At 41.6% G+C, this 13,614-nt stretch overlaps 2 protein-coding genes across 5 annotated transcripts in view; both read left to right on the top strand.

The window, feature by feature from the left end:
* The first annotated feature begins 4,709 nt into the window (after positions 1-4,709).
* Positions 4,710-6,442, top strand: LOC103698034 (premnaspirodiene oxygenase-like). Its single transcript, XM_089927646.1, has 2 exons — positions 4,710-5,657; positions 5,762-6,442. The coding sequence occupies exons 1-2, from the start codon at positions 4,767-4,769 to the stop codon at positions 6,383-6,385; spliced, it is 1,515 nt and encodes a 504-aa protein (XP_089783772.1). The 5' UTR covers positions 4,710-4,766; the 3' UTR covers positions 6,386-6,442.
* Positions 6,443-13,191: 6,749 nt separating this feature from the next.
* Positions 13,192-13,614, top strand: part of LOC149751228 (uncharacterized) — a 37,941-nt gene continuing 37,518 nt past the window's right edge. For all 4 annotated transcript variants that reach the window (XM_089927432.1, XM_089927433.1, XM_089927434.1 and 1 more), the window contains exon 1: positions 13,192-13,481. The gene's annotated coding sequence lies outside the window, so the exon portion shown is untranslated. The remainder of the gene's footprint in view (positions 13,482-13,614) is intronic.

A 13,614-nucleotide genomic window follows, 5' to 3' on the forward strand; every position in this document is an offset into this window, starting at 1 on the left:
ACACTGATGCTTGCGGTGGACACTTTGCCTCTAAGAAAACTATTGCAAAGGTCTTGCAATGTGGTTTCTATTGGCCTACATGTTCAAAGATGCCCATGAGTTCTGCAGGACATGTGATCCATGTCAACGTATTGAAAGTCTAACTCGTAGACAAATGATGCCTCTTCAACCCATTACTTTTGTAATAAGCCTTTCGAGATCTTATTGAAAAAGTATGGTGTCACCCATAGAGTTGCTACCCCATATCGTCTACCAACTAGTGGCCAGGTAGAGCTAGCCAATAGGAAGATCAAGCGTATTTTAGAGAAAACGGTAAGTCCATTACGAAAAGTTTGGTCCTTGAAACTATGAGATGCATTATGGGCTTACTATACTGCTTATAAAACTATTCTTGGTATGTCCCTGTATCGGCTAGTCTATGGAAAAACATGTCATCTACCTATTGAAATAAAGCATAAATCGTATTAGACCATTAGAAAATTAAACTTTGAATTGCAAGATCTGGTTTAACAAGAAAATTACAATTAAGTGAGTTGAATGAAATTCATCGGGATGCGTATGACAATGCTAGACTTTGTAAAGAACGAATGAAAATTAGGCACGATAAATCAATTCTAAGAAAATCTTTTGAACCTTCACAAAAAGTTCTTTGTTATGACTCTCGCTTATATCTATTTTCTGGAAAGTTACGATCAAGATGGACAGGTCCTTTCATTGCAAAAACTGTTTTTCCATACGGGGCAGTTGAGATTGAGAATCCACATGATGGCAAAATTTTTAAGGTAAATGGACACAGATTAAAACCTTTTCTTGAGAATTTTGCAGATGAAGAGGACTCCTTTCCCTTGGGGGAGTCTTATTATGACTGAGCTTGACGGCAAAGGTATGTGTATATTAGTTAGAATTATTTTTTTCTTTTATTTCTAGTTTTTTTCTTATTTTGTAGGTCTTCTTTTCTGGATATCAACAGCTCAAGGTATTCCTCTTCTCTCCAATATTATCTTCTCTATTGTCTCTTATATATAGTTTTCTTTCATCTTTTACATTGAGGACAATGCAATGTTTAAGTTGGGGGGAGGGAAATAATTATGTTTAAAAGAAAAAAATAAATTATTCTATTACTTTCTTTTCTGAGCAAATGCACATATATTTTCATATTGAGTTTGTGCAACTATTAAGGCAAGGAACACAAGCATACGATGACTGATCAGAGACCTATTATTAGATCCTCACACGTGTACTTAATGACAATAGGAAGGCCTCAGAAGTTCACATTTGTTAACTGCATTTTGGTTAGCCTTATCCGTAAAAGAAGTACGAGTATCCTTGTTCGTACCATAAGGTTCATGATTTGGTTTTCACATAAAGATAGAGGTTGAATATTCCGGCTAGATCATCTAAGTGCCTTATGTTCCGACCTTGGTTGACCGATAGTCACGATGCAGTTATGTTATATGGTTCAGTTTACCTTCTCTTTTTATTGTATAAAAAAAAGAAGAAAAAAGAGATGACAAGTCCGACCTCGTGGTGTAGTCTGGTTCGAGTAATTAAGCCCGAGGGGTGTTTTACCTAATGCCTTGAGCCAACTGGATCAGGAGTCATTGGCCGAAAACTTGCTACATGGACCTTACTAGAGCCTAATTGGGTTGGACTATTGTAATCGTCATATGTGTTTAAAAATAAAAATAAGCATGAATAGGATTGGTCGAACTGAACCCAGTGACATGTGGTAATGGCTGGTTTGACTCCATTAATTTGGAACTTTATATACTTTGGATGTTTAGTTGAGACTGATAGCTCTTTCTTTTTATGCGAACCATTCTTGACAATTTTAGACAACATGAGATATTCTGAAAATTTGATGGATCAGGCTCTAATAAACTTTAGTAAACACTTGTGAACTTGAGTAGTGCACCTAAAATTCAAGCGGTACCATATTGTGATGGAGGTATTAGTGCTCTAAGAAAGTCATTCTGTTTATGCATACTAAACTTTAGTATTCCTCTAGCTTTGATAGTTGCCATGCTTGAGAAAAATATATATCACGTGTGTATTGTCTTAGATTTCGTTATATATCATTTTATGAATGATGTTTGTGGGTAACATCCTTGAAAACCCTCACGAGACAATACTCGTCCACTAGGGTAACCTAGGGGTTTAACGGCTTGTTGCACGTGCTAAGTGCATCGTGATTCCTACGAAAGTGAGTATTTATCTTAATTTTATGCAATTAGTTCTAATAAAACATCAAAGGATCAACCAACACTTTTTGTACTCTCATTTTATTGCTTATTCTAAATTGCTAAAGACTAGCAATAAGCTAGTTGGGGAGTATGATGAGAGCACAAAAGTGTGATCTAAGTACCAATTAACTTAGCCTAATGCTAGCAAAATAATGATAAATAATAGGTGTTAACATTTGCATGATTAAATATTTTATCCTTAGCACTTATTATAATTTTTATCATTATTTTGTATAAATTCATCTAAAAAGAATGCATCTTTCCAACTGCAGAACAGAGTCCATGACTCTTTTTCCGTGCACCTGAGCGACTTTCCATATTCCGCGATGCAACCCAAGCTTCCAGCCATCTGCAGTCAATTGACTTTATGATTCCAAATCAGCATCATCCCAAACGCCAGCATCAGTTGTTTTCCATCTTCACCATCCACGTTCCAGTGCATCCATCTCCTCCTCCCGAGAAGTTTCCCAGGATGCGATCCTAGCATCCCGTCCTCGTCGCGTCCGTATTCACCGCATACGTCTTCTCCCGTCAAGCTTCCCAGCATCCCGATCACCTCCCAGCCGTCCGCCTCCTCCATAGCATTCGCGAAGCACCTGCGATCAACGCCCCCTTCTTCCACCCGCCTCACGCGCCTCCCAGCCGTTCGTGAGGTTCATAGCAGCATCCACAATCTTTCGTTATCAGCTCCTTCCCACGACACATGCCAAAGATCCTGTGGCAGATTCCTTCAATCATCTGAACTTAGCATCCTCCGCGCCCAGTGCCTCTCGGCCTCCCCTAGTCTTCCGGATTCGCGATTGTCCCAGCTTCACTCATCCGTCCGAATCCCTGCTCCTTCCGGATCAACTCCCTTCCGCGCTTCCAGCTTTCGGAGATGATTCACAGCGATCCCCGCACCCCATCTGCCTCCTTCCAGCATCTTTTGTATCTCTCCATCCAGATGGAACCGCATCCGAGCCTCTCGGATCCCGCGGCCAGCCGGGATGCGCATCCCGGACGATCTCCTCCTCCCAGCATCCTTAGTTTGGAATTTTTTGGGTTTTGAGTGTTGAGGAAGTTCTATTTTGAAATGGGGGGGAGATGTTTCATTGTATAAATGGGGGGATCTGGTTTGGCTCTCTCGGATGTTGTTGGGGTTCCCACACAAAAAATACAGGGGAGGCTCTGCTTCAAAAAAGAAAAAAAAAAGTGAACAGGGGAGATATTCATGTCAATGGCTAGTATGTTCATGTCAATGGCTAGCTAACCCCATTGGTCAAGGGTGATGGAAGAACCCTTGACTTATTGCTCTCATGAAGTAAACTCTGAACTTTGGTTTTAATTGATTTACATCTTCTCATATGTTCTGATTCTCTCATATTTATTTATTAGATAGATTTGTTATGGTTTATATTTATTGATGCATGAATTGCTCCGATATTTGATTTGTCGTAGACATAACCGATACGATGAATGTTTAGAAGTTGAGTTCATGTATTCAATCGACATATTCCATGATCAGAACTATTTTATTTATTTGATCCTTAATCGAGAATCGTCGAGTTTATTTGTTGAAAATAATATTGTCAAGGAGGATTCCGGATCCCTAGCCATCTCCATATTATCGAACTTAATCTAGTAATTAGTTTCTCTAAACTTCTAAAAACCGTTTGCAATCACATCTGAAATTATACTAATAATACTTATACTGTTCCCTGAGGATTCAACCTCGAACTTCCGAGTTTTACTGCCTGTACAATTCTCCTGCACTTGGGAGAGCAATTTTGCGAATGCACCAGCTGTCTAGCTCATTACGATTTTTTATTATTTTTACATATCCAAAGAATTAGCTCTACTCAAAGATTTATAATGAGAGAGCGATTAGAGATAAGATTTTGATATCTTTAATTAGACTAGATTTTATTTTAGAGTTGATATAAGATTTTAGAATATTATTAGTTTTGTAAGACTTTTAATTTTGCTATTTAATTAGAATTCGAAGTGACTTACATGCTCATAGTGAGAGTTCTCATGGCTAGTTATAAATCCATACACATTCCATTCCTTAATCAAATTTTATTGCTTGATTCTAGTTCAAGATTGCACATATTTATGTAGATTTTTTTTAAACGTATCATATCAATGACCAAATTTAAATCTTGTACATTCCTTTTGATTTAGGGATCTTGATCAATGAACTTGGTCACTTTTTCTCCGCTGCCTTGCTATCACGAGCATCTGCACGTTGCGCGCGTGGCTCGACAAACTTGGTAAATCACTATTCACTTCAAAAGGAGCGGCGGAAATACTGTTGTTTACTATCACCGTCGCTTACTGCCAACGGTCTAGTCTGCAGCCGCCGATGGAGACCAGCGGGTCAGACCAAGATTGCTTGACATCTGTACATTATTGACTGCCCGCTCCATTCCATCGGTGAGCAACTCTGCATGCTTTTATTTATATAGGCTCCTATAAGCAGCCAACACTCCATTAGGGCATTAACAAAGCATCAGAAAACCTAGAACTCGACTAATACCAGCCATGGAACTCAACTTCCTTTCCTTCCCCTTTCTTTTCTCCTCCTTCCTGTTTCTTCTTGTAGTGTTCAAGGCAGCCAAATCCACAGCAATGAAGATGCCTCCAAGCCCACCGAAGCTCCCCATCATAGGACACTTGCACTACTTGCTAGGAAATATCCCTCACCGTGCCTTCGGAAACCTGTCCCGGCGATATGGGCCTGTCATGCATCTCAAGCTCGGACAAGTCGACCATGTAATCATCTCCTCTCCGGAGGCCGCCAGAGAGATCATGAAGACCCATGATCTCATCTTTGCCACCCGACCAAGACTACTCATCGCCGAGGTGTTCCACAATTGCACCGACATCGCCTTCGCTCCCTACGGTAACTACTGGCGGCAGCTGCGAAAGATATGCATCGTCGAGCTATTAAGCACAAAGCGTGTCAAGTCCTATGCGACGCTTCAACAAGAAGAGATTTCGAACCTCATGGGAGATATCTCCATGATGAACAAATCTCCTGTTAACCTCTCCGAGAAGCTTTTCGTACTAACCAACGACGTGATCGCAAGAATCGCATTTGGCAACACATGCAAGCATGGGCAGAGTTTTATCTCGGCGTGCAAGAAAATGATGGCTTTGGCCTCTGGATTTTGTGTAGCTGATCTGTTCCCCTCGCTGAGCTTTATCGACACTCTCAGTGGATTGAGATCCGCGTTAGAGAATCTTCGGCGTGAGATGGATGAGATCATTGAGGAGATAATCAAGGAGCACCAAGAGAAGAGAGCCGCCACAATTAGCAACAAAGGGGATGATCAACGAGAGGAAGATCTTGTCGACGTTCTTTTGGGGCTGAAGGAAAATGGTGGACTTGAGTTCCCTCTCACGGACACCAACATCAAGGCCGTAATCATGGTCAGTATGCCTAACTAATTACTTAGTTTCACGCTACTTAGAAAGTGTTTATGGCGAGACATATGCTGCTTCGAATTCTCTTGTTTCTCATCATAAATTTTCAGGATATGTTCATCGCAGGGACCGAGACAGCGTCGACAACGATGGTATGGGCGATGGCGGAGCTCATGAGGCACCCTGAGATGATGGAGAAGGCTCAAGCGGAGGTGCGGCGAGTGCTGAAGGGAAGGGCCAAGATTGAGGAGGGGGACATGAGGGAATTCCACTACATGAAGCTGGTGATCAAGGAGACTCTGAGGTTGCACCCACCACTTCCGCTGCAGCTGCCGAGAGTCTGCACCAAGAGTTGCCAAGTGGATGGCTATGATATTCCAGTGGGAAGCCGGGTAATGATCAACGCTTGGGCTATAGGAAGGGATCCAAAGTACTGGGAGGACCCAGAAAGCTTCAAGCCAGAGAAGTTCGACGGCAGCTCGGTGGACTTCACGGGTAGCAGCTTTGAGTTCATGCCTTTCGGAGGGGGAAGGAGGATTTGCCCTGGGATGAACTTTGGATTGGCCGAAATGGAGCTGATCCTGTCCCACCTACTCTACTATTTTGACTGGAAGCTTCCGAATGGAATGCGCCCCAACGATGTGGAAATGACCGAGACCTTTGGGGCAGTCGTGGGCCGGAAATCACCCTTGTGCTTGATCGCTACTCCTTGCGTACCCATGTTGGGTCATTAGATGCGTCTATTGTGTTATATATATATATATATATATATATATATATATATATATATATATAGAGAGAGAGAGAGAGAGAGAGAGAGAGAGAGAGAGAGAGGGAGGGAGGGGGGAGGAGTGGCTGTCTGAAGTTGGTTAGATTTTACTACTCCTTTGTGCTTTCCAATCGTAATATTATTATTCGTATATGATGGATTTAATGTTGGAATAAATCATATGCATCTTCAAGATTTGAAACCATAGATAAAGATGGCTAAAGATAGCACGCAAGGCGAGACTATCGCACTACAAAAGAAGGAATAACTCCCGGCGCTTTTTTTTGTCTCTACCGACGCTTATAAGCGTCGGCGAATTTCCAGCCCACGCTTCACAAAGCGTGGGTCAGACGTCGGGCAGGTGGGCGTGGGTCGGGTTTAACCCGACGCGTCAAAAAAGCGTCGTCGGTCTATGCCGACGCTTTTAAGCGTCGTTCCTCTTATAAGACTCCGACGCTTAAAAGCGTCGTTTCTTTTATAATACTCCGACGCTTATAAGCGTCGGCGAGAAGGGTTGTTTACTATGGTTTTAGGCCGACGCTTAAAAGCGTCGTTCTAATACTCCGACGCTTATAAGCGTCAGCGAGAAGGGTTGTTTACTATGATTTTAGGCCGACGCTTAAAAGCGTCGTTAAAGGCGTGCCAGTTTAATTTCCGGTTGCTTTTTCCGACGCTTATAAGCGTCGGCATTAAATTTTTTTTTAAAAAAAAAAATTGTAAAAGTAATTTCTAAATACTCTGTGTACATTAAATTCTAACAAAACAATAGAAACAAATACACTGAATCACATATATAACAAAATACGAGTCACAAACAAGAACTTTGATTACATTCATAGTATCATATTTGATTACATTGTACTTCAAAAACATTCTAAAAACATACAAGTCAAATTCCTAAGTACACAATCTACAATATGTATCAAGGGTCGGCATCATCATCTCTACAATATTGTCATTAAGCTTGGGGCAAGCCCAGTCAACCAAGCTCTGCTCCTTGCTCGGGCGAGTCTTGTCCACAGACCGGCGTCCTGTTAAGAGCTCAAGAAGGACAACCCCGAAGCTGTAGACATCACTCCTAGCTGTCAAGTGACCTGCTCATAGAATAAAATATGATTCAAAATGAACTCACAGCAATTAATTAGAAAAGCAAATGAATGGATGTTGCATTCGACACATAGGTTTTGATAGATTCTACTTATCATGTTGCTCAAAAAAGATCTCATGATCATCATACAAGATTAATCAAAGGAATCTCCAAAATTTTAAAAACATACAAGTCAAATTCCTAAGTACACAATCTACAATATGTATCAAGGGTCGGCATCATCATCTCTACGAGTAGATGAAGTATCATCAACCTACAAGAAAAAAAAATATTTTAGAAACTAAAAATACGAAAGTCATCACGCTCATACAAGAATACATTATAATTACATAAAATATTCAAATAGATTTAGTTATGTACCGGAGGAGCAAATCTCTGCAAAAAGGATGAAATATGGTCAAGCTGGTCCTGCAAAGATTGTATCTTCAACTCTTGGCTTTGCTTCAACTCCGCCATATCAGTCATATGACTCTGCCTCATCTCCTCTATCCTTGTCTCATATGACTTCTTTATCTGTGCCATCTCTGTCTTCAAACTACAAACCTCTGCAGTGCTAGTACCTTGTCTGGCATCTTGGGTATATCGGCTCACTGTAGACAGCTGAGTGGGGGTAACTCCGACACCGTAACCCCTCACGCGACCATAGCGTTCTGGGCCCATCAATTCAGCATAGACCTGAGCCTCGACGCGACTGGCCGCGTCGGATGATGATGACTCCCCGACGCGCTCTGAAATAAGAGTTGTAGCTCTTTCCTATATCTCTCTCAAGAAAAAAAAAACAGTCACATTAATATTTTAAAAGAAGTAAAATTAATAAAAAAATTCTGAACAAATAAAAAATGAATACATACAACTATATCTCTCGACTCGTCCCGGACAAAGCTGCCATCTCGGTGAGTGTGGGTCATCTTATAAAACTCTACCTCACCAGGCTCCCTTCCATGCTCTACCATCTACACATACGGAAAGTATATTCGCAAACTATATATCATGATACGTGCTATATGTTAGTAAAATTTTAAATAGTTTCAAAAGAACTTACGAATTCATTTCTACGTCTCGCATAACTCTTCGAGCCTGAAGTATGAGGAACTGCTTGAGATGCTCGTGCAGCTCTACCAATATTAGAATATGTCTGCCAAAATAAAAGCACACAGTATAATATGATTCAATGTATATATTTGCAATCTATATTAATAATAAAGATAATAGAAGATATTGAAACAATATACGTGACCTGTCCTCTTTCAGAAAACCAGTAATGAACAAGCTCCCTCCACTGCTGAGGGTATACATCAGGAGGAGTCACACGAGCAACCTCCTCCTCTGTCATACCTTCGCGCTTGAAGTCCGTCTTCAATTTTGCTTTATATTCTTTCCATTTGCGATTGAGGGACTTTAGCACCCAATCATGGCTCTCTGGAGGGAGTACAAACTTACCCTACAATAAGATTCAGAATGTTATAATAATATTAAACATCTAAAATAAAATTATGATACTAAGCAAATTAATATACAGAAGGTGTCAAATTAAAAAGAATAAATTCAATTCATTACCTGTATAAGTCTAAGAAGCTCAACCTTATACGAAGGAAGCATGTCATTCCACTTCGTATAGTTGAGTGGACACAGCTGACCCTTGCGTGCAACCGATCCTAAAAAGCTTGATAGTAGACTTCCAGCTCTATTGATGGGCTGCCCCAATTCGTTGCATCGGATGATGATCTTCTCACCCGGAGGAAGCTTTCACACATCCTTTGCTTGAGTGGGTCCCCGTCTCGTCCTCACCGTCCCTTGTCCATCTATTAAAATTAAATAAAATATGTCTTAAAAAGTTGAAGACAAATATGAATATAAAATATGAACTTTAAATCGAATTACCCTAGATCCGGAGCTCATCCTCTGGGCAATCAGCAGGAGGCTCGCGCTGAGATCCTGACTCGTGCTACTGATGCTCACATGGCTGCTGGGACTGTAGGGACTGATCAGAAGTAGATCCCACCTGAGAATGCTGGAACTCCACATCTCTAAATCGTCTCCCTCAGGGCATAATGTTACCTGGTATGCATAAAAAAGAATCAATATTTGGTTAACTCCACATCTATAAAGGAAAATGCATTTGGACTACGGCACACAAACGGTCACAACAGGCAACAGATTCAAAATTCTGATGCAAAGCAATTGTTTATGGTAGTAGATCAATAGGACCCTACTGCTTGTACCAGAAATTCTCTTGTGATCCACATTGTGGTTGTGGCTTAAAGAACCAATAAACAATTGAGAATACTGCATCTTCTGTCCAATTGAACTCACAGAGGGATCATCCCAAAAAATTGTGAATGGTAATGCAGACCCAATATCCATGTCACTCGAGGACAATGAACACTCACATTGCCTTAAAAATTTCACAAGCATTAAATAAAGAATACGAACAAAGTTCGTCACATAGCATCATGCTGCGTGCACCGGAGAAACTATTTTTCCAAAATATTTGCAAAAACCATAAATATACTCTATAGTTATTTTATATGTAAAATACATTCTTATCAAAACACTTTTGACAAACCTCAGAATGTCACAGCTGTCTGTTTAAAGAGGCTGACATGAATTCATTAGCAGATTCAGGCTATACTCATTTGAATGAAAATATGGTTTCGGGTCCGGATTTGTAGTTTTTTAAAATATATATATTTGGTTTTTTGGCAGATTCAGTTGTGCCAAGTTTCCACAAAGTCCAATACCAAAATCATTGCAAATACAGATTACCGTGTGCATTGAAATTGAGATTATGCCAAAAAATTCCAAAATAATTGGCTGTAAACATGCAATGGGTTCTTAGAATGACTACTTACATACAAAACCTGAGCTTGTTTGCATTATGGTTAATAAATCAGATTTAATTAACAATAGCAGGGATGGGGATATACTGCATCATCAAACTATTGTCATTGTGGAGACAATTTCCAAATGCTTGCACCCAACAGTGCCTATATGGTTCAGCAAATAACCCCATCATGATCCCAAATAAATACAGACATGCTCCTAGATCAACATCCTATATTATTTTCAAGCCCCATGAACACGGTTGGCAAGAGGATTAAAATAGCAAAGAAGAACTAAATTAGTGGAAGTGTAGATAGCAGCCATTCACGCAGTTCAACCCAAATATAATGAGAATCAAGCATAAATACTGAAAATGGCTGCGAACTCTCTTCAATCGCTGAGACGGAGAGGATGTGGATCTGCGACGATAGAAGATACGAATCGATTAATTTCGTGACAAGTATTTTGCTATATATATGCAGCAGACCAAGAGTTTTCAGCCCCTATCTTAGCTTTAAAAGAACGCTGGATTGAATTAAATTAAAATATAAACTCCAACAGGACATCGAACTTCCAATCCGTACCTTCCTCTACCCCGAGATAGGCGGTGGGTTGGATCTAAGTTTTCTCCTCGGGCGGAGGCGGGCCTGAATCGATCGGGACTTGGGGCCGGTCGGTCGACGCCGGAAAGGAGAGAGAACAAACCCAGAACACCCGAAGAAGAGGAGGAGGAGAAGAAGGAGAACAAGCGAGACGGTGGGAGAGGAGGGAGGAGGAGAAAAATACCTCCGGCGGAGCGGGTTGGGATCGGTCCGCGCCGGAGAGGAGGTAGCGCCGGAGACGAGGAATGGGGGCTAAGGCAGCGCCGGAGACGAGGAAGATGAGGGTGCTCGGGAGTAGCTAGGACAATTTTGCGGGCTCGGGGTCGGCCGCTGGGTATTAAGTGGGCTTCGGCGACGCTTATAAGCGTCGTATTATTAACCACGCTTATACGCGTCGTCTTAGGAAAAAAGAACGACGCATTAAAGCGTCGTTTGGTGTTAGGTCCGCGACGACGCTTTTAAGCGTCGTTGATTGCTTCGAATTACCAACGCTCCTACAAAGCGTTGGAAACATTGGGCGCGGGAGCGAAATTTGCCGACGCTTTTTCCTAGCGTCGGCAGATAAGCGTCGGCGTTTTCTTCTTTTACTATAGTGTCGGTCTCAATTCTATCACCCTACTCACTTGTAATTCCTGATGCTTAAGAAGAGCCTCCTTTAGCCTAAAGTTCAAACATCGTAAATAGCCATCTTCTTTGTAGAAAGCAATGTCTCACCCTGCATCTTCAAAAGTATGCATAACCATTGAAATAAAAGGCAAAATTATTATTCATACAACGTTGCATGTTTGGCATACTTATTGGAAATTGCAGGATGCACAACGAAGCAATCAAAATTAGTTATAATTCTTAGTCATAATATTTCCCTACAACCAGCACTAGTATATGAGCGTTCTAAGTAGGGGTGGCAAAATATGACCCGACCCGCCAACCCGACCCGTGTTCGACCCGCCATAAACAGGTTTGGGTTTGGCCTAAACAGGTTCAGATCGTAAACAGATCGACCCGTTTAACCTGTTTATTAATTGGGTCGGATACGGGTTTTAGATGTCTGACCCGTTTAAACCGTTTAACCCGTTTAACTGTTGGGCCGGTTAAACAGGTCTAAATAGGTTAAACGGGTTAAACAGGTTAAACGGGTTAAACAAGTTAATCAGGTCTAAACAGGTTAAAGGGTCTAAACAGGTCTAAACAGGTCGGATTGGGCAGGTTAAACAGGCTGGGTTGGACAGATTAAACAGGTCTAAATAGGTTAAACGGGTCAAGTTGGGCAAACAGGTTAAACAGGTCGGGTCGGGTTGGATAAACAGGTTACCTGTTTATTAAACAGGTTAAACAGGTCGGGTCGGGTTACCTGTTTAATAAATAGGTCAGGTTCAGGTTTGTAATTCCTAACCCATTTAATAAACAGGTCGGGTTCAGATTTATAGTTTTCTGACCCGACCTGTATTTGACCCGACCTGTTTATGCCTGACCCGACCCGATTGCCACCCCTAGTTCTAAGCTACATGCTCCGGGTCATGTACTGTTAAAATTCCAATCTTAAGCTGACAAAAGCAGATTTGGCTTGTTGTCTTCTTTTTATTTGGTGGGGGCGGGGGGTGGGGAAGGTAAGAAATTCTGGTCATTTGAATGACTAATCTTTCTACATGCTCCTACCAAAAATATAAATAAGGTTAAGTTGAAAACCTTCATAATTATTTGAAAAGAAAGTTTGCATAATCTCCAAGAAGTACGGGCCACGGCATATTTACTATAGGCAAGAATCCATCACAACAATCATATTCAAAAAGTTTATGGTGTTCATCCTTCCATGGCCATCATTGTTCTCAAACGAAAAGGTTTGTTGAAACATTTGCAGTCTCTCTCTATTCGAACTCCACAATTCTTCTCCTCTTACTACATAGAAAAAAATAGTATTTATAGGGCTGGAAGTGAGCTCGGGCCGGGCTGACTTTGGGTCGGGCTATGAGCTATGCCTGAAAAGTTTTGGGTTGGGTTCGGGCTTAATTATGCACCCATTTATATTTCGGGCCGGGCTCAACTATATCCTTGGCGCAGTCCAGGCCCAGCCCAAGCCCAAGCCCAAGCCCGAATAAGACCCGATATGGAGCCTGAACTCAGCCCAAACCAATTCCAAAATGGGTTTGTTCCAGCCCTAGGCTCAGCCCGAATCTAGGCTCGATCAAAGAGTCGAAGTGGATTAGATGATTAGCTAGGCTTTCTACTTTATTCTAACCTTCCCTCAAAAGAGTTTCGAACTCCCAACTCGGTGACTCCTAAATCCCAAATCGAAGTCCTGACTCCCCCACTCGGCCATTCCTAAGTCCCAAATTGAAGCTTAGGGCTAGGGTACCTTGTTCTCCACTTCTCCTCCTCGATTTCTTGTGTCTCCACCTCCACGGCCACTCCAAAATCTAATCCGGCAGTCCCTCATCATTGGTCTCCAGTTGTCGGTCTTCTCTGAAGCTTGTTCCATTGAGGACGAGCCCCCTATCATCAGCCGACTGCAATTCCATTGAGGACCCGAGGTACTATGAAGATCTTTCTCCCCACTCCCTTTCATCTTCATTTTCACTGCTAAGCTTTCGTTGATGACTAGAAAGGGATGAAGCCCCTATCTTTCATCTTTCTCCCCCTTATCTTCGTTTTCATCTTTGATAG

This window comes from Phoenix dactylifera, chromosome 15 (genome assembly GCF_051530095.1).
Source record: "Phoenix dactylifera cultivar Ajwa chromosome 15, Ajwa_hap1_PhDact_Kaust_v1.1, whole genome shotgun sequence".
Classification (NCBI taxonomy): Eukaryota; Viridiplantae; Streptophyta; class Magnoliopsida; order Arecales; family Arecaceae; genus Phoenix; species Phoenix dactylifera.

Bases quoted from the DNA above. Each gene is read 5' to 3' on its own strand.
- LOC103698034 (XM_089927646.1), top strand. From the start codon at position 4,767: ATGGAACTCAACTTCCTTTCCTTCCCCTTTCTTTTCTCCTCCTTCCTG. The intron at 5,658-5,761 runs GTCAGTATGCCT...ATAAATTTTCAG, and splicing joins ACATCAAGGCCGTAATCATG to GATATGTTCATCGCAGGGAC.